Source organism: Pan troglodytes, chromosome 14 (assembly GCF_028858775.2).
Source record: "Pan troglodytes isolate AG18354 chromosome 14, NHGRI_mPanTro3-v2.0_pri, whole genome shotgun sequence".
Lineage (NCBI taxonomy): Eukaryota > Metazoa > Chordata > Mammalia > Primates > Hominidae > Pan > Pan troglodytes.
In genome coordinates, this window is record NC_072412.2 from 104,572,943 (window position 1) to 104,600,921 (window position 27,979).

A 27,979-nucleotide genomic window follows, 5' to 3' on the forward strand; every position below is an offset into this window, starting at 1 on the left:
TTTGCCACCCTCAGCATCCCACTCAGGCCCCAGGGACACGTCCTGTAGGGCTAAAAGAACTTGCCAGTGGTTCCCATACAGCTCCATTGTTGCTGGGCACCTTGGCTTAGGAAGATTTCCAGGAACGTGCCCACTGTGCCCACCCAATGTCATGACACAGAAGATGGGACGCCATGGCACAATTCAGACATGTTCTAAGGTACGTGGACCCAGGACTACTTGGCGGTATGTAAGATTAGTCACTGCACAAACTGAGAATGCCCCCAAACTGCATTGCTCATGTACAAAAGAAACCTCACAGAAGCTTTTCCAATCCAAAAAATTCCTGTGACATTCCCAGATGTTGTGGAACTAGAAGAAACTTTTCTAAACTCTCAATAATAAAATACAAATTTGGACTAATCATGCCAAGGGAAACACTGATCTGTTCTTGCAATGAAGAATGATAATACAAAATCATGATCATATGAAGAGGCAATAAAAGAATATGAAGCCCTAAAACTATAGGGAAGTAGTATGGAGGTGTATCAAGAGGTTCATTGATAAAAATGTGTTGTTTCCCTGGATTTCTGGTGTTTATGGCTTGTGTTAGCTTTTTAAAATTTCTTTCTTTTTAAATTCTAAATAAATGTTCACCTCCGTGCCTTATTTTGTTTTCAAATGTTGAATTATTTTTCTTAAAGAAGGCCCCTAAAATTCTGTAAGCTTTGTCCCTCACAAAACCTGACTCTGCCCTGATAGGGTCGTGTGTCCACACGAATGCTGACGAGGATGGCAGCATGGTTAGGAAAGCCGAGCTGTGCAGTCATGTGAGGCTGTTGCTGGACTCAACTGAGTCAATGCATGGAAAAGGCAAAGCCTGGCAAACTGTAAACACATATTATAATAAATAGAGCTATTCATATTATTAAATATGTTGCTTGCATGACAGGTTTAAAAAAAAAAAAAGAAAAAAAAACTTTCCTCGACCTCCAGAAACATACAAAATAAAACAGGCAATAATGGCAGGGACATGCACAAAGGAAGACAAATAATGACTCAATATAGAGAAAACTGCATCCAGACACTGAAATTCAGGGGCTGAACCCAAAGGAAACAGACAGCTGCTTATACCGTAGATGGGACTGAGTATTGCTGTGGTGTGTGCCAGTGAAGACGAAGAATAACCACAGCTGGGGGTGGGCGATAGAGAAAAGCACTCCTGACCCCCTCCCATTAGGGCAGCTCCATGACAGCAGCAGGGTCTTGGATTGTGAAGAAGAGAGCAGGCAGGCAGGACACCCCATGGGACACTGCTCACAGAGGGTTATGTGGCATGATCAGAGTGGGTGGGGAGAAACAGCTCCTCATCTCAAGGGACAACATGGACACAGGTGAGCCACTGAGACCGAGGCCCCGCCAGTCCCCATCTACTGAGCATGGCAGCGGGCAGCATGGCGCGCCTCTAGCAATCACACTTCCCTACACCTCCCATGGGGGCCAGAAAGCAGGACCCCAAAAGGCCCCACCATGATCCCCCCACCCTTCAATCTCTTGGAACTCCCTCCCTCCCACAGCATTTGCTGCTTAGGGTCTGGCGGCCCAACATCATGCAAATTGAAATTCCAGATCAAAAGGCAATCAGAAGCAGGAAATGTTCTTAGTGCCAGGAAAATGAGATTCCTCTGGATCCAGCAGACCTGCACAATGTTCGCCCACAAACTGAGTTCAGTTCTGGCCAAACATGTACAAAACCTCGAAAACCATGGGAAGAGCTAAGCTCCAAAGAGCACAGTAATTTCACTGCTCTTGCCTCGGATGTGATAGCTTCAAATGAACTTTCCAGTCATTTCTTGCCCTTGTGTCTCTGGTGATTAAATGTTAAGAAAAGCTGAAATCCCGAATGCCACTTCTTGAAATAGCAAACTAAATGGCAACTCTTGGAGCTATTTTAAGAAATGAGAAATTCGTCATTTCTGCTTATAAAGAATTTAGGACTTCCTTGATTTATCTGCATGGCTATAAAAGCTACTTGATAGGCTGAGATAAAGTTGGTCCACTTTCAAAGCGCTTCTCAATGTTGCCAACAGGATACCAGTACTGTTGCTGGGGGTAGGAAAAAGGAGATGGCAGCTTGCAATAAAAAGGGGCTTCTGAAGCCACGTGCTCACAAGTGTGGGACACACAAGCCTTCCTGCACTCCTCTCGTGCACATGACTCTCGCTACGTAGCCCCACCAGGAATTTCTTGAAGTTGTCAAGTTTGCAGGGAGGATCCTCATTTTCCTATAAGTAGGGTGGGCACAGGAAAATAACAGCCACCTCCCTTCCTTGTGTACACATGTGATTAGCAGTATGAGTTCCCTCTCTCCACAGGTATTTACTGAGCTGGTTCACATGCACTGTGCCAGAGACATCAAGATAAAAAGAACACGGCCCTGCCCCAGGGAGCTGGCAGTCAGAGGGAAGGCACATGTGTGAACAATCAGCAGAATGAATGACAGCAGCAGGGACCAGGAGTGGCATCTGGCCCACTAGAAGGAACCCAACATTTGCCCAGCTAGATTATAAGCTCCATGAGGGCAAGACAGCCCTATTGTATTTGCTGCTTTCTCCAGCACCTAGAACAGCACCCAGCATAGCAGAAGCACTCAATAACTGTGTGTTGGATGAGTGAGGGACCCCAATGATGTGGGGTGCTTCTTAAAGGAGGTTCCTGGAGCTGATCAATGAGTTGAACAAGCCAGCCAGGATTCAGGGCAGATTGAGGATTCCCTGCAGAGAAAATTGAGACACCAGGGAGCATGTGCATGGATGGAAGTAGATTTTGTAAGGCCTGAAACATGCACAATTACAGTGAGGTCAAAAAATACAAATTAATAGATATAAAATTGCTGGAATCTCTTCCAGTGCCTTGAAAGGGATCCTGAAACTTAAGCTTCATGAGCTTCATGCTAAATTCTCCCTGAGCATGGTGAGTTCTGGAAGCAGCCAGGAGTTCAGAATAGCTGGATAAGGCTGCATAAAGGGGGCTTGGGGTCCCAGGCTCCACAGGTGCTCTAGCACCATTGGAAATCCAAGGTGATGGGGAAAACTATACTTAGGAGAAAGCCCTTCTGAAAAAGAGACTCCACACAGCTGCTACCTGAGGTGAGCAGCAGGCCTCCCAGATGGACGTGCTTGAGGAGCACCGGATGGGCCAGTGCCCTCCCATCCTGCTTCCTCTGCAAGGATGGATAACACTGGAGTCAGAGAGCAACACTCCTCACAAGAGCCCCCTGCTCCACCTTCACCCATACAGCCCTCAGTCTCTCCTCTGAAGTAAGCAAATATTGGAATAGTGTTCATTTGAGGGGGTACCAATGATTAGCTCACCTGGGGTGCCTACATGTGCCAAAGCCACCCCTGGACTATAGCCTGCAGGGAGAGATGAGGCCGGAGTGGCAGGTAGGGCCACAGTAAGAAGGGCCCTCAGGAAGGCCACAAACAGGAGGAGGGGTGGAGAGACACACAGGTAGGTCCCATGCCATCCTCCAGTGGAAGAAAGAAGCCCTCCATCGGCTTGTCACAGACATGCTCTTCTGTCCCTAACTCAGGACATTACAACTAGTAGATGGTGATAATCAAGATAGAATCCCACTCTCATTCAGTAGTATATGTTCTTCTCCAGACTGCTCTTGAGTGTCTGTAGGGACAATGATCTAGAAGTTGTTTGGAAGCATGCTTTTTAAAAGGTACTACAGATTCAGTAATACAGCTTAAAAGCTTTTATTTAGCACTACAAGCTTGTGCAAACATCAGAACCTGTGATTATCCAGTCCAGTCTTCTCATTTTACACATTGGGAAACCCAACCCTAGGGACTGCCCTGGGGTCCCAGGAGGAACCTCCTGAGCCCTGGCCCAGGATCTTGTCTCAGCCCGTACTAAAACAATGCCTACATTTTAATTTTGCACTTTCATTGACAATCTGCATACACATGTAATCTAAATACTGGAGGAAAAAGGAAAACTTACCTAAACTTAGATTTAGAAATAAGCTCAAACCTGAGTGTTAAACTACAGCAGTTAATGCTTTGGAGAATATTTGGAAGAATGCATAAGAAACACCAAACTCCCAGACATCTAAATATATTTTTCATGCTCCAGTGTGGTGTTATCCTAAGAACAGACTAACACCAACAATTAGACATTTGTGAATGCAGTTTTTTATATTATAAACACTAACACGATGTTGAATTTCCTTTTTATACAGCAGTTATACAGATTTGACAAATCTGACAAAATCTGATTTTGTCAAATCAATAGCACCTGAAATAGGTAAGAGGAACATGATAATGGAAATGGAAATAATAATAAAGACAGGAATAATAATACCAATTAAGGAAAACCTACAAAACTCCTCGCCTGCCGTCATCAGCTGTGCTCGCTGGGGATGCTGCTGAGAATGTCAATGAGGAGAGGAAGACAAGACGGGAATTTAGGAGACTTCCTCCATGTCCTGTGCCCGGGGAGTCACATGAGGAGAGAGCTAGGTGGAACGGGAGCAGCTCCCTTGCAAGTGCAGTGTTTCATGTGTCTTCTCCCTACCCTGATACTGGCCATGGGCCAACACCAGGCCAGGAAGGGTAAAAGGGGAACACAGCGAGAACCAGGTAGAGCGCCTGCAGTGGGCCCAGCATGTGTCTCTCACACACATACAGTAGTCTCGGCTTCTAATTCTGCCGATTTTTTCACATGTGGAAAGAAATAAAATCAAAAAAGAAAAAAGATGTGCTATCACAGTTGTATAAATAATTCTATCTCAAATCTAGACTGTAGACTCTTCCAGGCATTTTTCTTCCTTTTTTAGCATTATGACCTAAAATTGTTAATTCTTCCTAGGTCAGTAAAAACTATTTTTCGAACTCTGAAATGAAGAGGGCAAGTAATTAAGCTAAAAGGCTCTAAAAGCCAGATTTAGTCAGATTTCAAAACAATGTACTTTAAGCTACTTATTTTAAGATATTGGGGATAGGGAATGCAATATTCATAACACATAGTTCACAAAACAGTTTCTGCAGACTCCACTGCCAGGCAGGCAGTATACAGACCAGTAAAGGGCAGGTGTTGGGAGTTAGAGTTTAAATCCTAGTCCCAAAAATGTGAACTACTGCCAGAGGTGGTGACAGGTATATGGGGGTTCATTACATCAGTACAATGGTTCTCTAAGTTTGGTCCTGGGCTAGCATCAGCATCACCTGAAACATGTTAGAAATACACATTCACCCCACGCCCATGGAGTGAGAAGCTCTGAGGTTGGGGCCTCACAGTCTGTGTTAACAAGCCCTTCAGACGATTCTGGTGCCCATTCATGTTTGATAACCACTCTACTAGTCCATCTACTTTCATGTATGTTTGAGAATTTCATATTAAAACGTATTCTCAAAAAATCCTGGCTTCACTGCCTATTGGCTATGTCACCTTTGGACAAGTTGCTTATTTAACCTTTTAATCTCCATACTTTAATCTAAAGATGGGAAAAGTAACAATTTCTGTTATCACTATCACCAGGTTATTGCCAGGGTTCTATATACAGTGCCTGGACAGTGCACGAATGCACCAAATGGTGGTGGTGGGGACCACACATAGTTATGTGTAGTTCACATTCAATAGAATTTTAGCCCCTACAACATACACACCTTGCTGGATTACACGCATATTGTCTCATTAAACCTCCCCACAACTATATGGCTGCATCATCACCATTTCACTGATGAGGAAACTTAGAGAATTAGATGGTTTACTGAAGGTCACACAGATGGTGATCCTTGGGTCTCCTGGCCCCAAGACCAGGACCTTCCCCATCACACATGAACAGTAAGCATGATGGTATTTCACATTTCTAGAACCAGAAGTGCCTCTCCAATGCCTCTGTTCCTCTTTATATGAGAAATGCTGAACATTGCTCCACACGAGGATGCTTCAGGCTCCACGTCGCCAGGGAGGAGGGAATTCTCCCCACTCTGAGATCTGCCAGGCACTGAACTACCCAGGCTTTACAATCTCACTACAGCAGAGATAAAAAGCAGAGTCCCTTCCAGGAAAATAATCATTTTCCACTTCAAAAATATTAAAAATCATACTCCAAAATACTAAATCTTTCCAAAGAACCAGGTTTAAATGTCTTGACACATATTAATGCCATTAAGTAGTATGTAATTTATAATACCATCAAATATTTCAAGGCATGACCTTTGTAAGGAAAACTCACATTTAAATCATGCATTTTTTTCCTACAGAAAAAAAAAATCACAAATATTTTTCCTCATCCAGTGACTCGCCCCCAAAATGACAGCTTTTTAGTTTGAGGCTTCTAAGCTAAAGAATGTGTAAGTATAAACCTGCACTGATCGGTGTGGTAGCTACTAGCCACAGGTGACTACTGAGCACTTAAAATGTGACGATTCTAAATTCAGATGTGCTGTAGGCATAAAACAGACACCAAATGTCAATGACATCTTACGAATGAAATATAAAATACCTTTTTTTAAAATAAGAATTTAAAATTGGAATGGTAATATTTTGGAAATACTGGGTTAAAATTATATTACTAAAATTAGTTACACCTTTTTCTTTTTACTTTAAGTTGGCTACTAGAAAATTTTAAATTTGACCAGGCGTGGTGGCTCATGCATGTAATCCCAGCACTTTGGGAAGCTGAGGCGGGGGTAACACTTGAGGCCACGAGTTCGAGACCAGACTGGCCAACATGGTTCACCCCGTCTCTACTAAAAATACAAAAACTAGCCAATGTGGTGGTGCACACCTGTAATCTCAGCTACTTAGGAGGCTGAGGCACGAGAATTGCTTGCACCCGGGAGGCGGGGGTTGCAGTGAGCCGAGATCACTCCACTGCACTGCAGCCTGGGTGACAGAGCAAGACTCTGTCTCAAAAAATAACAGAGCAGAAATTATATGTATGGCTCATGTTATATTTCTATTAGATAGCACTATTATAGACTGTAAGAAATTTTAATATACAGGTAATTTTTTAAACTTCATGGCAAAACAAAAGACAGTCCACTTCCTGAAATTTTTACTTGGGCAGACAACAGTTTGGAAAAGCATACCACATCAGAGATAAAAGTTAGGTCTAGTCTTGGTTCTATAAAGCAGCAGACCACATTCTCCAGTGTCTCCAATAGGCCCCTCCTTTCTGAACTCTTTCTCCCTGGAAGAGCCATCTTCTCTGCCTGTATCTTGTGGATCTCCACCCTTTCCAGATATAATCAATTTACTGAGAAGCTGTTGTGACAATGTCACATGGTGATTTTTCCAAGTGTACTATGACCATCAAATATGATGTTAGGGTTTCAGGTACGGCTGCCAGGAAGAAGAGGTACTGATAACAGAAAGGGGTGCTGGCTAAGAGAGGAACAGGAAGGGGTTTGACTCTGGGAACCTATGTCTGCACTTCTGTACACAAAAGTACTCTGATAAAATGTTCACCAACATTTTAATAGAGATCAAAATCACAGATGCACAGGAGAGTAAAGGGGCACAATAGCCACGTCCCATGTAAGTCCAGCAAGTTCCTCTACTTGCATCCCTTTCTACTTTTTGGCAATTCAAGACATTTGGATATTGGTGGCTAAACCTTTGCAGGTGGAAGGGAGGCAAATGAAAATGTGAATGATTTTCAGATCTAGTCTTTCCTGCAGGCCCTTTCGCAACCTTTTTTTGCCTATACGTTCCCCAAAGAGTCACCAGGACCATGCTGAGAAGCGGGAGAAAGAAAAAAAAAAGAGCTTTGACATTATATCGACATCGAATACAAAGAAAACAAAACCACTCGGGTGGTTCTTGTTGGGCAGAAGCCCCGTTAGTGAGGGAGACTGGAGTATAAACCTTCACTACAATAAAGCGGGATGCCTGACAACAAGCTGGAACAACGACACCATGATGGGCTACAGGAGCACACAGTCTACTGGGAAATGTGGGGAGAGGGTTTGCAAGGGTTTCCCAAAGAAGCCGGCATGTGAACTGGGGCTTGAAGCATAAAATGATGATTTTATCCTTTTATCCAGTGCAGTGCATGCCAGGCAAAGGCAGAGCTGTGCCCAGGTGTGAAAGCACCCCAGGTGGAAGGAAGATTGGAAAGCTGGGGTCAGGGCACATTTTGGAGGCTGCAGGAGATGAGGTCAGCAGGCAAATTCAGGGTCAGCCTCTGCGAATCAAGGAAGCTATGCTTTGCGTTCTCTGCAAAGGAAGAGTCAGAGAAAACTTTTAAGCAGATAATTAACAACTATATCTGTTGGCTGTGTTGTTTTGTGTTTTGCTTTTGAGACAGAGTTTCACTCTGTTGCCCAGGCTGGAGGGCAGTAGCTCCACCATAGCTCACTGTAACCTTGAATTCCTGGGCTCAAGCAATCTTCCCGCCTCATCTTCCCAAATAGCTAGGACTACAGGTCTGCCCCACCAAGCTGGGTTAATTTTTTTATTTTTTATTTGTGTAAAGACAGGGTCTTGCTACGTTGCCCAGGCTGGTCTCAAACTCCTGGCCTTAAACAATTCTCTTACCTCAGCCTCACAAAGTACCGGGATGACAGGCCTGAGCTACCACGCCCCACCCGTCTCTGTTTTAGAAAGAGTGGTCTGATAGCACAATGCAGCACGGCTCAGTGTAAGAAAAGACAGAACGTGGTAGTGGAACAGGCAGTCCAGAGAACCTTCAGAGATGGGGGATCTGGAGGGCAGCCACTGCTACTACCTCTGTCTGATATGCAATGCAGTCCTGGCTTAGAAATGCCAAGTGAGCCTCCTGTGAGTGAGTGCTGGCTCTCTGCATCGCTTGCTGCTGCCTTTCCCTTGGCAGTGACAACTCTCCATATTAAGGAAAGCCCAAAGCAGAATACGAGACTGGCTCCTCCCCGGGAACCTGGCAGAGCCCTTGAGACCCACTGGTAAGTGGCACTTACATTTGTCAGGAAAGGGAACGCTGAAAATTTCCAAAGCCTCAAAATGTCATTCTAAAAGAGACTTAGCACTAGTATATCACATTACAGGGTATTTCAAACTTCTGGAAAGTTGGGGGAAAACTATAATTTCCAATCCTTCTTGGTTCTAAAAGTATCCTCACAGTCATATGCTATCTGTAGGCTGGAGCTAGGCTGTCTTGTTATCTCCTGCCTAGAATGCCCTGCTAACTCCAAATTTTTGATTCATTTCCAGGTGGCCAACCCATTCCCTTGGTCTTACTTCTTACACTGGGTGGAATTCCAAGATCCCATTTTGTAGCTCCAACAACTCAAAACCCAAACAATTTTGAATAAACAAAGCTTAAAACCTGAAACTAAAACTCCACAATCCTAAACCTGACTCCATCCCAGGTTATTCTGAGATCAAAGATGCTAACACTGGAGCTTGAGTCCCAGACCTTAGAGATTATGTACGACAGGCTCCTCATTTTACAGGTAAGAAAACTGAAGCCCAGGAGGGTGGTGATCTGCAGAGATTGAGAGGCAGATGCAGGATCAAAATTAGGTCCCTGGTCTCTTGGCCCACCCGTGCCACCAGCCAGCTGGACATTGTTCTGCAGCCTCATGTTTAGCTGCTACCTTTCCAAGAGTAGAGCACACCTGCACAAATGGCAGCCTCTGTAAACACTATGGGGACCACAGTGCCCATTTTACTAATTAGGGAATAAACATTTCAGGATTAACCTGGATCATCTATAAATTTTTTAAAAAGGAAAATAGGGGCCAGGCACGGTGGCTCACGCCTGTAGTCCCAGCACTTTGGGAGGCCAAGGCGGGCGGATCACGAAATCAGGACATCGAGACCATCCTGGCTAACACAGTGAAACCCCATCTCTACTAAAAAATACAAAAAACTAGCCGGGTGTTGTGGCGGGTGCCTGTAGTCCCAGCTACTTGGGAGGCTGAGGCAGGAGAATGGCGTGAACCCGGAAGGCGGACCTTGCAGTGAACCGAGATCACACCACTGCACTCCAGCCTGGGTGACAGAGACTCCATCTCAAAAAGAAAGGAAAATAGGGAGGAAAACGGGATGCCTGCAGATTCTTAGACTCTCACCAGTCTATGCGCCTATGTAACTTTCTGGGAAGATGATAAAATGTAACACCCAAGATAAGAGTGACTCCCGACGGCAGCTCTATTTCATTCATATTTCTTAGTTCTTCACATGACCACCATTGTCTTCATGCTATTCAACCACTGTTGGTTATCACTTATAAACTGGCCTTTCTCTAACAATTTTTAAGTTTTTAAGAGCAGTGTGTTTTTCCTTTCTTGTTTATTGTTACAGTCTCAATGCTAAGCTCAAGTGAATACGTTCATTTTTGTTCATGAATCGTGCATATGTGTCCAGGTATGGATTTTAGAAAACCTGACCCAAAGTCTACAATCCTGGCTCTGCCATTTATTGAATGTGTGACTTTGAGCAAGAGGAAACTGTGCTCAGTTTCCTCGTCTGAAAAAGAATAGAGCCTGCCTCCTAGAGTTGTCAGGATTAATTGAAATAACATTTAGCAGGCATAAAACAGTTCCTGGCACAGAGCAGGGAACCATATAAGTAGTGGCTATTTTTATTATTACATGACTATTGGCATTACCTTGCTATAAAAAAACAGTCACCAGCCATTCTCCCTCCATGCTGATGGCAGATCATGAGAAAATAAATGCCAGAGCTGGGTGGATTTTAGTTTTTAGTTTTCTATACAAGCGATTTTAGTTTTCTATACACTGCTACCCAGCAGGTAGCAGTGACTTGGCATGGCAATGAGGTAGGGAACAAACTGCTGAAGCCCCATGTCTGAGATCATTTTCCAGACCTGGCATGGTAATTAGATTCACTCGGACCCTATCTAAGCACGCACTCCCCAAAGATTCCTTCCACCGACCGCTCCACAAAATAGGTGTGCAGCAGCAGGAGCCTCATGTAACACTGATCACATGAACAGTTAGGGGTTCGGCCTGCACCTTCTGCAAAGCCTGGCTATGCCTATGTTAGCTGCTAAAAAATCTGAAGCACGTCCTTCCTGGAGCTGCTGATGGTTTAAGTGTTGTCTGCCTAAGTGTCTAGAAAGGACAGGGCGGCATTAACACTCACTGTGCCTGATAAAGATCACATGAAAGCATTCCAGAGGAATGAACCCCTTCCTTCCTCATGCCTTGCTGCCTGGGGAGAGGGAGGGTTTTGATCTCATTTGCCTCAATGCACTGTCCAATAAGATTGGCAAGTCTCCATTCTTGTAAATGTGGGTTGAATGAATTAATGAATAAACAAATGAAACACAAAGAGCATTGTAGTGAAGGTGTATGGCTTTGAATAAATAAAATTTCCTGTTCTTGTCACTAGGAATAGGTCACTCTATAAAGCTTTTGGGAACATCTTTCTTTCACCATCCAATATTTTTGAAACAAGGAAACTACTTATTAAATATTACTGATGTAATATCATTATCTTTTTCTAAAGTTGTCTCTAAGGGTGCAGGAAAACCTATAGGGCAGAAAGGCTATTGTCTAAGCATAATTTAATTAACTCAATCAGTCACCTAAAGTCTAATTGAAAATTAACAACATGATCATTGCCCATAAGCTTATACCTCACTTAGTCTGCTATTTCTAGAGCAAACAGAACTTCAGGGATAGGAAAGATTTTCTAGTCTCATTCCTCCTCTGTCTGAGAGACAGAAGAGTTCCCAGATAATGTACTGGTGTGTCCAACCAGAAGCCAAGTCCTTCTACTACTTTCTACATCAAGTACTCGCGCTGCCTTCTCACAGAGTTATTTAGCTAGAGTAATCACGTGGTCATTCAAACATTAAAATAAGAACTAAAATTCTGCTTTTAACACTTGAGGATCCCAGGAAAATATGAGCCACCCAAAAGGTGTCTCTGAAAAGAAACTTTTATTTTCTTTGAGACAAGGTCTTACTCTGTCACCCAGCCTGGAGTCCAGTGGCGTGATCTCTGCTCACTGCAGCCTCAACTCTCCCAGGCTCAAGCAATCCTCCCACCTCAGCCTCTCGAGAAGCTGGGACTATAGGTGCATGCCACCTCGTCTGGCTAATTTTTGTATTTTTTGTAGAGACGGAGTTTCGCCATGTTGCCCAAACTGGTTTTGAACTCCTGAGATCAAGCAATGCCCACCTTGGCCTCCTAAACTGCTGGGATTACAGACTTGAGCCACAGTGCCCGCTGATCCTTTTCAAAAAATACCTAATGAGTACACCTAATAGGAAAATTCAGCTCTTCTCAATCTTCACATCCTTCAACCTTAAAAATTCCCAGAATAAGACCTGTGCTGCAGTCCCTACCAGCCTCACAAAAGGAACCCAATGAAAGGGCTGCATAAATGGCATATAACCCAGCCTTTTTTGGCACTTTGAAGCCACACCTTTTTCCTCTAAACTGTTGAGCAGTAACAATTAGAATAAATTGTTTCCAGGAATTACGTTAGAGTTTTGAAGGGGGGTGGCGGGTAGGGGGTAAAAATAGGTATTCAAATGTGAGCAGGGAAACTAACATGCAGACATCAAGAATATCCTGCCTGTTCCCCTGGTAGTGATTTCTAGCCCCCAAAGCCATTTCTCAGTGGGGTTGGCAGTAAGCCTGGAGAGAAATGGGGAAGTTTCACCATGTGCTTCCTCCCTCACTTACTGTCACAATGCAGGGGACAAGACCCACCCATGTAGGTGCCTGTAAGTTGAACCTTGCAGCCTCTGAAACTTTATAGTGTCCAAACACATTTCTCTTGGAAACACTAACTTTTAGCCGGTCGCAGTGGCTCACACCTGTAATCCCAGCACTTTGGGAGGCCAAAGCAGGTGGATCACCTGGGGTCAGGAGTTTGAAACCAGCCTGACCAATATGATGACACCACGTCTCTACTAAAAATACAAAAATTAGTCGGGCATGGTGGCATGCGCCTGTAATTACAGCTACTCAGGAGGCTGAGACAGGAGAATCGCTTGAACTCAGGAGGCGGAGGTTACAGTGAGCCGAGATCATGCCATTGTACTCCAGCCTGGGCAACAAGAGCAACTCTGTCTCAAAAAAAAAAAAAAAAAAAAAAAAAGAACAACTCCACCTCCAAAAAAAGAAAAAAAAAGAAATACTAACTTTCCCTAACACTAAACAAGCAGCCACTGCTAAGGGAAACCTTCAAAGCGGCCCTGGCAGAGGAGAAAAAACATTACCACCAATCATAAGGGCAGGAGGGAACTTATCATAGAAAGTTTCTAGAACAAATACTGGCTTGCCTACATGCTTTAAGATCTACTTACAGGTACATTTATGGTAGCCTCATTACTAATGCAAACAATTAGAAACAAATTAAATAACGATCCAATTATAGTACAGACCTAAAATGAGATAACATGCAGCCATTAAAATAATGGCATAGGCCAGGTGCGGTGGCTCACGCCTATAAGCACACTTTGGGAAGCCGAGGCGGGTGGATCACCTGAGGTCAGGAGTTCAAGACTGGCCTGACCAACATGATGAAACCCTGTCCCTACTAAAAATACAAAAATTAGCTGGGCATGGTGGCGGGCACCTATAATCTTAGCTACTCGGGAGGCTTGAACCCAGGAGACAGAGGTTGCAGTGGGCCGAGATCGTACCACTGCACTGCAACCTGGATGACAGAGTAAGACTTTGTCTCAAAAAAAAAAAAAAAAAAAGGCATAAATCCACATATGGTGACAAAAGATGTTACTGACGTGTTCTGGGAGAAAATCAATCCAGAAATCTACCATAATAGTACATTCTCTAAACACACACACACACACACACACACACACACAAGTTATACTGTTCTAGGCACAGGAGAAAGTCTGGAAGTATATACACTGAATTATTAATAATGGTCACCACTGGAGAGTAAAAACAAGGACACTGTCTTTCCTACTGCTACACTATTTGCATTTCTTGTTTTTCCTACGTCTATACTACATGCATTAATTAATTTTATCCGTTTTAATTTATGTAATATTTTTCCCCAAGGACTGTTTCTGTACATAACTAAAAACAGCAAAACTTTATTTCAAAATGCTACCTCCTGAATAAAGCATGTTACCTACATTTAAACGTCTCTAGGTATAATGCATTCAAATGATAGACAGTCTTGGGGATTCTTACCAAGCCCGTGGGCCACTGACATTAGAACAATGAATAGTACTGCCACAAACAGGTTGCACAATGGTGTCTGCCTCCTTCTGAAAAATCATCTTGAGAAACAAGTTGCCTTTCCAGCAGTCTGTTGAACTCTTGTTTGCCAGTGGGCAGCAACAGCCACAGGTAAGAGATCTGCCCTCGGCAAAGGCCCTGCTGAAATATCCTTGCTTCCCTGATCTGACATTAGCTCTTCTTATCTTGTTTACCCTGCTGGAAGAAGAGAAACACTGCCCGATAAGAAAAAACTTCTGGTATCACTGTTGGCTTCCTCACTCCCTCACCCCTCTCTGCAGGTGCGCAGAGCTGAGATCACACTGCCACAAGCTGCTGGGCCCTGACAAGTGTTCCCACCAAATGCAGCTGTAGCCAGCACAGCTTTATCCATTGCAGTGGAAAAAGACCCCCAGAGGAACTGCCTGGAGTGAGATTTACCTAAACAAATAGCTGGGACATAAATGGCAAATTTCTTGAGCACTAGAAAGAGAAGTAAGTTTAAGAAGTCACTTGTGTGCTTAAAAAAAAAATTGCACAGCATCTTTCTACAGTGTATTCAGTCCTGTAGACAAATATTTCTACACAGCTGGAGAATCACTGACAGAAGATTTTTAAGAATATTCACAAGGGAACCTAAACCACACAACTTCCTCCAAGAAATCCTAAGTTACATCAGCTGCTTTAAGCAGGGAAATCCATACAGCCTGTGAGCAACCCAACAGAGAAGCAGGCTATTACATTGGCAGCAAGGAATCCAGAACAATGAATTACATTTCTAAACAATGTAGCAGAGGGTGAAGAAAAGAAACCTAAATCTCTAAGATGAAAATCTGCAGTGAAAAAGACCATGATATTTTACTAACTTTTCAGTTCAGGGTTAGCAATATAGTTTTGAAGGCAATAAAATATAGGGCAGTCTCACGAGTCACAAAGAAAGCAACTCAGTTCAAATCAAATCTGTTATAGGAAAGTTTAAGTTCAGATTCTTAGACATTAATTGAAAATTAAGTAAATTAGTAAGCAAACACTTCATGGTAACATCAACTGAACCTCCACGTTAAAGAAAAAAAAATCACTAAATAAAATCACTACATACCAGTTTAACAATCTCTTTAGCAGATAATTTGAAAGGCTCAATTGTCCCCCCTCTGCAGGGCATGTTGGTGGTTTTGTGCAGCTTGCTTAAAAAATTATGTGCCTTTATTGTACTGAAGAAATTCCGAGAGAAGCACAACCTACTCACTGATGATAACAACACAACCATTTTTCACATTCCTCCCCTCCAAAGTCCACCAAAGCACTTGGCTTTAGACAAATGCTGAGAGTTTAGCTGATGTTAAGAACAGAAACGTTTCTATCAGCTGGTTCACAGTTTAGGTTCTTCCCTACTTTATTCAAGGCAAACCTCCTGGTAAAATGGGTGAGAAGAACATATGTAATTTTATCCTTTCTAAACTATGTAATATTTCCAACAGTTATGTTCCTTAAAACCCCCCAATGGGACCTGCCTCATTTTCTCAATAGCATAAATAACATAGAAAAGGTTTTAATTTTGCAAAGCACATCTTTTTTCAACCCTATAGTTGCAATTAAAATATGCTTCCTGGGTTTACATTTGCAAACACTGCAGCTAGGTGGGACATAATTGTGAACAATACATAATAGTCCCATACAAAGAAACCTCCCAGAAACCATATTCACCCACAAAATGTCAACATTTCTTTCTTCACAAAGAAGAATCAAAGGGGAATCGAAGTCATATTACAGGGAAAGAGTGGAGTTCACAAGGGACAAGCAGAGCAAGTTTTGAAATCAAAGACAGGCAACAGGCGTCAACCCCGTCCACACGCACAATAAGAACCCAGCATCGGGTAGACACAGCAACACTTTGTACGAGACCCTCTTACCGGCACAGGGCCCGGGCTTTCTGCTTCCACTTCGCCCTGAGCTGCATCCTTGTATTGCAGGGGGGACTCAATCACCAGTTCCTTTTTGACACTTCTACTACTTGTCCTGCATTTATCAGCCTGCATTCTCGGCTGAAAACGCAAGTCAGAAAGTCTGCAACTGGAACAGCTGCGAGTCCCTGGCCGTGCAAGGCACAGGCATGCCAGTGGTCCAAGGAAGGAAAGGAAACTGGCTTCCCAGGCACAAGTGGTCAGCCCCGCTGGCTGGGTCTGCAGAGCCTGTGGGGTGGGAAGGCATGACAGCGAAGGCCAGCCTCCAGGGGTGTTACTACTCCATGCAAAAGGGGAGGCTCCTACTTGCTGGCCAAAGGAAAACAAACTCCAAACTGAACAATACACAGTGTACTGCCTCTCTGATAAAGACCGGCTTTATTGTGTCTGTTCCACACAGCGTGGGCCAAATCAATCGGAATCAAAATACTGCAGTGTTTAAAAGAAAACCAGTCACAGTTAGACTCCTTCATAATTACCTTAAATCTGAAGCTCGTGGAGCTTAAGAGACAGCAAGGTTGTCGGCTTGTTCTAAAATTCTTCCAGTTTTGGAATGCTTTCATTTGTGTTATGGCTAAACACCAAATGCCTGGCTGATGATTAAAGCAGGGAAGAGCTACCAGCAAGTAAGTTCCCATAGCCTGCACCTCGTGGGTACAGGTGGAGGAAATGAGTTTCACCCCGCATGACAGACCACAGCATGAAACACTTAATTTATGTACTATCTGATGCCAGAAAGATGAGGTCATCAAAACATTTTCATGGGATACCACATATCATAGTAAATGCATTTATTAAATAGAAGATTACTTTAAGTCCAGGTGTGTGGGTATCAGAAGGTACCCCCAGTACTAGGTGCTGAGAGGATCATACTAAAAGTATAAGGTAGAGTATCTCTCCCTTCAAAGAACTTCACATCTAGCTGGGAAGGCAAGAAGAGCAGATATCATAAATGACAAATTAATAAAATTAAGAGAGAGATGCACAAAAGCACAGGAAAATAGCTGGATCACCAACCTATGGTTCAATGGTGGTTTAGTAGCACCTAAAATATGTGTTCCTAAAAGTCCGTATTTTTATTATGTCCTCACATTTAACAGTGGAGTCTTTTTTACCTCTTGGGAAAAATTAAAACAGAGGTATTAAGGGATTTGTCTAAAAGTTATGTGGAAATGAACATTAAAGGGGGGATCAAATATTACTCTGTACTTCATGGATACCGCAGAGCTTTTCCTAGTTACTCTGAGTATTTCCTCGACATCAGGGAAGATTTAGTAACAGTAGACAACAAGTAGCAGCAGCAGCAGCTGTAGCAGTAGCAGTAACAGCAGCAGCAGCAATAATAGTATTAGTAGTAGTAGTAGTAGTAGTAGTAGTAGTAGTAGTAGCAGTAGCAGCAGCAGCAGCAGCAGCAGCAGCAGTATTCAGTCAGTCAACAACGAGAGTAGTTATCATGTAGCAACAATAGGTGCCAGAGGAACTCTACCCAGGGAAATAACATAAACTATTATACAAGTCACAGGTAAAAGTCTCCCACTTTCCAGACAAAGGAACGCAGCCAGGAGGGCTCAGAGGAGGCAGAGGGGAGAACTGAGATGCCACCCAGTCCTCGCACGGCTGCCTCCCTCTCCTAGCACCTGCTGCAGCTGCTCTACTTCAAGAGTGAAGCTGAAGCTGGGTCTCTGCCACTTGAACACCAGGAACCCTTCTGAGTGTGAATATCAATTATGTAACTATCTCAAAGGATCAATAAGTCCATCAAATAAATTAATGTCTTCTATAATTTTTTTTAAACTACCCAATCTCTCAACCTTGGGTAGTCTTTCAGGGTCAATAGAAGTCCTCCTACCAAATCTGTGTTCCAAAATAATATTATCTATAAATTTTAAAAATCTTTCTTTGTAAAGTTACAACAGAAAAAATCCAGTAAGAAAAAACTCTCACTTACCTATAGAGTTGAAATTATAGTAAAAGTAAAAACTTAGGAATGTCCTACAAATCAGAGAAGAAAGGATGAAGCCACAAGCACAAAACAGACTAACTGAGCTTTAGTAAAGGACAGCCCAACCAATAACTCAGAAACCTTTTTGAGATGGTTCAGGAAGTTCTAAATACTCCAGTTCTTCCTCAAATCCCCATCGCCATTAAGCCATCAGAATGCCTGGGCATTAATAAGAGAAATGCTATTCTATTTGTTATTGTTGTTGTTTGAGACAGGGTCTTGCTCTATAGTCCAGGCTGAGTGCAGGGGCTCGATCATGGCTCACTGCAGTCTTGACCTCCTGGAGTCAAGGATCTTCCTGCCTAAGCCCCTCAAGTAGCAGGAACTAGAGGTGTGAGCCACTGTGTTCAGCCTACCCTACTTGTTGGGTCAAAATACCCTGGTATTCTGTAAGGAATGAGAAATGAACTTTAAGATATTTATTTGACAAACACTGTAAGTGCTGGCTATGGCCCATGCCTGTTCAAGCCCTACAAAGGTTGTTTATTTAATCTTCATAACAACTCTATGTAATACTGTTATCCTCATTTGACAGATGAGGAAACTGATGCCCAGAGACGTGAAATACTTGCAGAACGTTATACAGAGAGCAGGGGCAGTATGGATCCAGTGTACACACGCTTAACCATGATACTATGTTCAAACTGCTAAAAGGCACAATACCAATCACCAGTCAGCAATTAAAGACAGCAGCATCTGGCTTTAACCCTATCATGGGAGTGAAGAGGTAAAAAGGTCTTTAGATGGTCTTTAAGTGCCTTGTGCAAAGCAGGTATTCATTTGATGGTAACTACTGTATTGTTGCTGTTCTCATTCCAACCTGAAGAAATTAATTTTAGTCTTAAACTCAGGGCTTTTGCTGTGTGATCTAAAATGACAATTCCACCAACCGTGTTGCTATCACACATTACAAAGCGCTTCAGCAACTTAGCATCAACCATTCTTCCCTCTCTGTGGCTTGATTATGACAGCTGCCTTCAAATATTCATTTTGAACCCCACGTGTTCATGTCATGAGCCAGGCCTTCTTCTTGAAGTTTTTCTATATTTTTCAAAATGGTTAGCAATAACTATATTTTTGTTTTATAATCAAGGAAAACACTTTTAATTCGCTCTGAGTTTCCAAGTAGCCAGGACAAAAAGGAAAACATGATCAGTTCCATAATATATATCATCAAAAGGAGAAAATATATCAAGTTGTAAAGCAAGTAATTTGTTGTTTTTTTTTTTTCCAAGGCAGGGTTTGGCTCTGCTGCCCAGACTGGAGTGCAGTGGTGCAATCTCAGCTTACTGCAACCTCCACCTCCTGGGCTCATGCAATCCTCCCATCTCAGCCTCCCAAGTAGCTGGGACTACAGGCACATGCCACCACACCTGGCTAATTTTTATATTTTCTGTAAAGACAGGATTTCACCATGTTGCCCAAGCTGGTCTCAAACTCCTGGGCTCAAGCGATCCTCCCACCTTGGCCTCCCAAAGTGTGGGGATTATAGATGTGAGCTACCATGCCTGGCCCAAGCAAGTAAAAATTTTTTTAAATGCCTCACACACAGATTTATGTAAAGGGGGACCATCAATGTGCAATGTACAAGGCTGGCAATGTGTTTGTAGGAAATGCAGTGACAAAATTCACATAGCTATTTCCTACTCCCATCTCAGAGCAATATACTGAAATCCAAGATTGAGAACAGCAATTCTGAGAGCAAGGCAGTCACCTGAGTCCACCGCCTTCCAGCTGGCCCACCTTATGAAAGAAGCAAACCCTGAGGGCGTGGAGGAGAGAAGAAACTGCTGTCAGCTTTCCCATCACACAACTTCTCAGGCAGTGCTGGCGCTCTCCCCTGCTCACTTAGGACAAACCAACACTTTTGGAATCTGACTGTCAAGGAGAGTCACATGGCACCGCGTTTAACCTCAGATCCCAAGCCTCCAAATGGGATGTGGTTTCTCCAAAGGGCTCATGAAACTGATGTGTGAGGACATGAGGATGACATCCGGTTGGTGCGGCCACTAGAGGAAATGCCATTTTACCAGGACAGGAAGTAGGTGGCCACATTTTCCTTTACAACATTTCAAACAACAAGGTGTATGTCCGACCCCCGATTCAACTTTCACAAACCTGCACTGAGCTCCTACCATCTACTAACCTTGAGTTCCTTCACATACCAGCTTGTTTAACCCACAACAAACACATCTATGAACACGTATGAAAGGTATAGAGTTTCACTGTTAAAAATGTTGTAAACCCTGTGGGGAAGAGGAAGGCTTCAGAAGCAGGATGGAATGAATGCTTCTGTAATGGGGTTCAGGTCTCAAATTTTAATATGTACACAAATTTATTATACAGCTCGGGTACTCAAAACCATGAAAACCTCACAGGAAATTTAAGAAATGTTCCAAGGGCAATTTGTGACTCAAAGGAAAGCTAACTTTAAATGCAAAACTCCATCTTCCTCTTCCACCCATAAGATGGACTTCCATCACACTCTGATTAGTGGAAGGAATGACTCTCTCTGTAGAGGGAACTGCTACCCATGCCCAAGACTCAGTTTAAATACCATCTTCCCCAAGAACCCCTCCAGCCAGAATGAACTGGCTCCTTCTCAGTTAACCTTCTGAGCCTACTTTTTACCTCTATTATGGAGCTTTTCAGAGTTTACCTTTTATTAAGTTTGCCCCGGTAGAAGAACCCTTTAGTGAGACTGTTAATTCACTGAGGGCAGGGACTGTATCTTAACCACCTTTGAGTGGCCTTAGGGACTAAAAGCACTCACAATGTATTTGCTGAACTGAATGCTGATAGCAGGTTTGTCATCTTTGGCCCTAAAGTGAAATGGTGTATTTGTAAAAATATGCAAACATTTTCATTTGTTAAGGGCCCAAATTAAGGCAGAAGCTTTCAATTGCTTGAAAATAAAAACCCAACAATAGTTTATTCATAAATCAAAACCCAACAATTTTCACTACTACTAAAAATAAAAATGTTCCTTTCTCCCAGGTAAGAAAATTTTATTCTGCAAAATTTGCTAGATGTTTTTTGAGACGAAGTGTATTTGAAAACAGTAAAACTAAAGTTTTAAAATGTACAAATAAATGTGTTTTTAGCAATAAATCTATATAAATTTTGAAACTGTAGATACTGTAGCTAACCATAGCTAATAACCATCTGAGGAATAACAATACGAGGAATAAATCAATTATCTCAACCTAACAGAAGTTATTTACTGTCTTTATTAGGGGTTCTTGGCATATCAGAAGGATACTTATAACAAAGGCAAAAGAAAAATATGTATACACACACATATGTACACCTATATTACTTATATACATGTACTTGTGTATACTCCAAAGTTATCATTCCTTTTCTTTTGTTCTGGGGAAGTAGAAACAATAAGTAGAAATTAAGAAAAAATGCAAAAGAAAACAAATGACTAAAGATTTTCCGCAGTATACTGTTGCTGGTCAGCTTGCTGGCCAAAGAAAAGGCGGCCCGAAAATGATCTGCCTTCTGAGAAAGACAAAAGCATGATAGACGGCAAGACAGGCAGCAAAACAGAGAGCAGAACAGCACTGCAGACAACTGATTCAGGGAGTGAGGCAGGAAAGAGCCAGCGAGGGAGGAGAGAAAGCTACATACAGCAAGAGAAGATGTGTTGGCAGCCAGTGGTGGGAGGGGGAGACAGTTTCTCGACCACAACTCTTAGGGCCTCTTAGAAGAGTTAATATAGGAAAAGATACATCTGATATAAAGTCTCATGCCCTCCTCAATTATTTTTTTTTATTTTTATTTTTTGAGACGTAGTCTCACTCTGTCACCCAGGCTGGAGTGCAGTGGCATGACCTCGGCTCACTGCAACCTCTGCCTCCTGGGTTCAAGTGATTCTCCATCCTCAGCCTCCTGAGTAGTTGGGATTACAGGTGCCCACCACCACGACTGGGTAATTTTTGTATTTTCAGTAGAGACAGAGTTTCACCATGTAGGCCAGGCTGGTCTCGAACTCCTGACCTCAGGTGATCCACCCACCTCGGCCTCCCAAAGTGCTGTGATTACAGGTGTGAGCCACTGTGCCCGGCCTCCTCAATTATTTTTTATCATTACAGATTTAAACAAATAGTCACAGAAATGTAATCCACATTATCACCTAGTCTAGTGTCTCTTAGCCCAGAATCCAAGGCTGAATGTTAGGGAAGGTGGTCCACAAACCCTCTAAAATTACATATGAAATTGTACGTCTGTGAGTTTCCTAAAGAAAGGCCAAGGGAGTTCACCTAGTTCTCAGAAAAGGGACCATTGGAAGGTCCTTCACTCATAGAACAAGGAGACCGAGGCCTGGAGTGAGGAGCTAGAGAGCCAACCAAAGTTCTGTGGTACAAATCTCTTCCCATGGGCAGGTTCACATTCTATTTAAGGAGGGGTAACAACAGGAATTTAAACATCAGGCATGAGGTAAACAAACAACCAGTGGATGCCAATCAGCAGTGTCAACATGTGCACAGTCTACTCATTTGTTGACACAAGTCAGTAAATGGATCATTTGAAGCCTAATGCCAGTTGGACAACTCGAATTCAATAGTTGTATCTCCAAAACAGGGCAAATAACATAACCAATAAAAACTGTTTTCTAAGAACTTTAAAGGACATTGAGAAAATGCTCACACTATCACACACACAAGACTAAAAAAATTACAACAGAATGTAACTACTGATTACCTCTGGTACATGGTACTATTAGTGATTCTTTTTCTCTCTAAAGTCTTCTATATTCTGCAAGTTTTCTGCAAAAGCTTTCATCACTTCTTTAGTCAGAAATCAGTGAGCTGGATTATGAGATAATGGTATAGAGGAAGCTCATGCTGGGGTTCTAGCCACTCACTATGCCCCACAACAGCTGTGTGACATTAGAAAAAGTCACTTCACCTCTCTGGGCCCCACAAACTTTACCTGTAAAATGAAGGACTTACACCAAAAAAATCTTTCCAGCTCTATATATCTATAATATTAAGTATGAGAACTTTCCTTATTGATAATATCTGGGGAAAAACAAACCACTCAATGGAATGCACTGACCTACTATATACTAAAGAAAAACACAAAGACAAAAAAGTGGGTATCTTTCTAAACATGTCAGATTCTCATTTCCAACAGAGCAGGGGCTGAGCCAAGAAGCCAGCAGACAACAAGAACATAACAGAACTATAACGTGCTATCAGTGAAGAAGACTATGGGGGCAGGGGGGTGGGCAGTTGGGGGGGTGGGGCCTGCGCTCTCAGCTCTGGGAAAACCCACAGCACTGGCACAGCAGGGGGCAGTCCCTAAAGAAACCTCTGTTTCCAGATGAGGAAGCTAAGATGGGAGAGTCAGGCTGATGAAGGACACATCCCACTGTTTAGAGAAGGCTCTGTCTGCAGCCATGGAAGGTTTAAGAAGCTTCTCATTAAAGACAGCCCCACCCCCACCTGTAACATCCTCCCCCATTTCCCGGCCTTCATTTTTCCATAGGCTGTATCACCATCTGGCATCCTATTCCACTTTTCTTATTTAATGTCTGTCTAACCTTCCCTACCCCCAGGTAGAAAGCTCCACGAGGGCAGCATTTTTGCCTGTTTCGTTCATTGCTGTGTTCCCAGGTCCTAAAACACTACAGGTGCTGAGAAAATATACATTGAATGAATTTACTGAAGGGTCAGGATCCTCTCAGTTTGGAAATGGGGCTGTTAAGCTCTGGACACCAACGGTTTTTCTGTAAACTATCAATTTATTTTGATCGTGATAACAATAATTCAGTTAGCTAATGTCAATAATTTATTTTAGAGATGGAAACTTACAAAGCCAAGAGAAACATAATGTGCCTGGGATTTTTCTCAGGAAACTAAACTCCTGGTATGGGTTACCAAAACCTGGCCTCAACCTTGTTTCGCATGATCTGTAACTGTTTTATCTCCCTTCCTCAGCTTTGAGCGCTGGGTGAGGAGGGCAGGGGGCTATCCCCCTACCCCACCCCACGCCCGGCACAGTATTGTGTACACAGTAGGTAATCCATAAATGCTTGCTTCTAGAATAAATGATGAAGGTGCCTCACTTTGGTATGATTTATCACAGGAGTTCACAAGCTAGAATTTTCTCACTTTCCTCACTACATCACAAATGCTGAGGTTAAGGGCCAGAGAATGTATTCTTCGTGAAAAACACGATCAAAACTTTTTAAAAAGCGCTCAAGTTTTCCTTTCTAAATAAAATGCATCATTCAAGTATAACTAAAAGACAAATGTTCTTTTGTTCACTTCTCCCCGTCCAGCTCCCAAAGCACCCTAGCGGAAAACACAAATTGCCGCCCTTCAAGTTCATTGGTTTTGTAGACCTTATATTTGTATGTTAAACTTACTTAAAGCAAGTTCCTTCAGTGCTTACAAGGTGCAAAGCTGGTGGACCATCTCAATTTATAGGTGATGGAGATGGACCAAGCTGGCAGGAGTCGCAGCGTCACAGTTCACAGCAATTAGCTATCTAGCATCAGGGGTAGAGGGGACAGGCCGCCAGGCCAACTCTAGACTCCTACTTCTGCAAAAAGGAACACACTCTCAGGTTACAAGGGTGAAGTCCACCAGAAACTTTACAAAGGGAATGGTAGCATTTCCCCTAGCACTTCTGGCTGAATTTAGTTTGCATTTAGAAGATAATGACCACGTATAGTAATAACAGCTCCCCAACAATCATCTGGAAGTCCCCTCTTCTAAAAAGCAATAGGTTATATCCCTTCCATAAAATAATATCATCAGCAGCAAAGATGATGTATCCCTTTCTCATCCTGCTGCCTAGAGGAGGGCCTTCTATTTCCTCCAAGCTCATTGTAACCGATTTCCTATGTGAACTTAAGAGACCGCCAAGAAATAGAAAACACTGCCAGATAGTTTCAGGGGCTCACACGTTGTTATTCCTGGGCCACACGTCCTAAGAAGTCAAACTTTTCCCCCTGGGCGCTTGTAAAATATGTAAGTAAACTAAATTAAACTTATTCACAGGTAGATATGCTACAAATAAAGGTGACTAGAGTTGGAGATATAAACATGGCAGGTGAGGAGGGTGAATGCTAAGGAAGGCCATCAAAGCCTCCCTTCTCTCTGCTGTCAAATCAAAGCACACATCATATAACTTAGAAGTAATCTTAGACTGTTCAGCAGCTTTACTAAAAGACCAAAGGTCACTGCAGCACCATCACCATCTTCACCACCACCACCACCACCGCCACCGCCACCGCCACCGCCACCACCGCCGCCACCACCACCGCCGCCACCACCACCGCCACCGCCACCGCCACCGCCACCGCCGCCACCACCGCCGCCGCCACCGCCGCCACCACCACCGCCGCCACCGCCACCGCCACCGCCACCGCCGCCGCCGCCGCCGCCGCCACCGCCACCACCACCATCAGTGGGTTTCTGTTACATTTCCAAATAACTTTCAAATTGCTTAAAGATTTTATTTTAAATGTTCTCATCACAAAAAAATTGATTAAAGTGTCAGGCGATAAATATTAGCTTGATATAATCATTCCACAATGTAAACACATATCAAAACATCACATTGTACCCCATAAATATATACAATTATTTGTCAACATAAAATTTTAAAAAGAATTATACATGTAACACAACGGGTTTCATCTTCCCCTCCTGAACAAAGAAAAAACTCTTTTAAGAAAAGTGTGGTTAAAAAAGACAGTGAGACGTTTAATCAAACTCTGAAAACTAGAACATTGGTGGATATGAACATTCCACTGGCCCATCTGCAAAGAGCTAGGTCTTAAGCCTTTCTGTCGTTTCAAAAACAGGAGGTTAAATACAAAACAAGTGAGGTTTACAATGTTACATAAGCATTTAAGAACTCTCCAGACACACTCTTCCATTTAGGCTTTGCCGAGACCTAAAGCTAGAAGTCAATACTTTTTTGTTATAACTGTGCCACAGGTGAGCAAGAAAAACATTTAAGGGACCCCCGCCCCCCTGCACACACACTTGACATACATCCTTATTCAATTCAGTTCAATTTAACCCTCGATGCTCTTATGAATTAAATAGCTTATCAAAAGTTCACATAGTTACTATGCTTTGGAGTTATGTTCCAAAATTAACATAACTGGTAAATAATAGATCCAAATATTTTTAAGTTTTGTTTCAAACATAATTTTGTCTCCTTTTTGAGCATATATCTCCTTTGGGAGAGCCACAAAAAATATTGGAGAGTTGTCCAAGGCCTGAAAGTATTAAAAGATAACAGCATATAAAAATTTTTTTTAAATTTAAAAAATAAAAACATTAAATTAAAAAAATTTAATGTTAACAGTAGTGTGTCAGAAATGTGAAACAAATGGCTTTTATTTTCCCTTCTTTCTACTTATCTGTATATTTAAAATTTTCCTTTAAAAGTATGAATTACTTTAGGCACTTTAAAAAAATTTTTTAAGTTATTTATTACCACTTGGGAAGTATTTCAAAATAATGTCCAGGAAAGTAGCAAATGCTTACAGGGTGCCTCCTTCAGAGCTGGGACCAGAGGCAGGTGAGCGAGGTATTCATTTCGGGAACAAAATATACAAGAGCACTAAAAACTCAGTAACTGAGATACTATTTTAATGAAATACTTAAATTTAAAAATAATACCTTCCAAAAGCAATGATAAACAGTCAAAACTTGAAATAAAGATAGGAACAGTATTCCAAGTTATTTTCTTTTGCCTCAAGTTCCAGTGGTACTGGGATAAGCACTGTATCTGGTCCTCCGTCCACCCTGAGACAGGTCTCTTATTTTACAAAGGAGGACAGCGAGACACAGAAGTTAAAGAACCGGTTCAAGGTCAGAGCTGTCACGTGGCAGAACTACTTTAAACAGATTCTTTAGAGGTAATTTTTACATTCCTTGACCAGACAGACAAAATCAACACCCATTTTTAAAGGTACAAGTGACCAGATCTTCAAATACCATCCACTGTTACTATAAAGACTTCAAACTGAAGCTCCACGTTCTTCTTCTTTAGAAGATAATACAGGGCGATCTGGGCAGAGGACCCAAACCCTACTGTATTGAAACCTTTTTTATTTTATTTTCTTGTGCACACATAAATGAAGCTCCTCATGGTTGAAAAGTATTGAACAGAGGGAGGAAAAGAGGAAATGCAGATGCAAGAGCAGGGATTCCTCCTCCCACATTAATTCCCCCGTGAAAGAAGTGGGGAAGGAATCTGGAGATCTCGCTCCCAGGGTAGGACGGCATCCCCATGTGCTGAACGGCAACCACTGGCCCGGGGCCACCCTTCAGCCACTGTCTTCAGGGCTGACACACCCTGGCCCTTCCTCACCACTCCCTGCCTCAAACCTTTGCAGTAAGAACACTGTGTTGCCTCCTGAAGCCTCACCTCATGTCTCCAGAAATGCTGTCAATCTGCAATGTTCGCCCACCTCTTCCTGATCTTAACCTGTCAAATGCCTACTCACCTTGGAAGGTTCTCCTCTTTCATGAGGCCCTCCAGAATATTCCATCCCAAAGAATATTTTCCTCCTTGGTACTCCAGCAAAAGTGAGGTGAAGCCAAGACCCCTGTCTTGTAAGGGTTGCCAAACCTAGTTCTGCCTCAAGTCATTTTGGGAGCTTGAAAATTAATAATAATGATGATGATGATGATAATAATAATAATAATAATAATAATAATACAGATTCCAGGACCTCACCCAGAACTTCTGAATCGGAATCCTGAGCTGAGCCTCAAGGATCTGAATTTTGCACAACTTCCCAGGTGAGACCTATGCTGCAGGCTTTTACCCACCCATGTTTCGGAATCACTGATCTTAATATAACTTAAGATACAGGAAGAACA

General features: G+C 42.7%; 1 protein-coding gene across 43 annotated transcripts in view; it reads right to left on the reverse strand.

Annotated features, from left to right (window-relative positions):
- The window catches only part of DOCK9 (dedicator of cytokinesis 9), a 292,970-nt gene that overhangs the window by 167,286 nt on the left and 97,705 nt on the right, over positions 1-27,979 (reverse strand). For 7 of the 43 annotated variants that reach the window (XM_054665526.2, XM_054665525.2, XM_054665519.2 and 4 more), the window contains exon 1: positions 16,061-16,341. The exons of 11 other annotated variants lie outside the window; for them this stretch is intronic. In XM_054665526.2, the coding sequence (XP_054521501.1) occupies positions 16,061-16,186 (126 nt within the window). In that variant the 5' untranslated portion in view covers positions 16,187-16,341. Of the gene's footprint in view, positions 1-16,060; positions 16,440-16,590; positions 16,872-27,979 lie in introns of those variants that run through there. 25 more of the 43 variants (XM_054665498.2, XM_054665494.2, XM_054665509.2 and 22 more) reach the window with 15 other exon arrangements.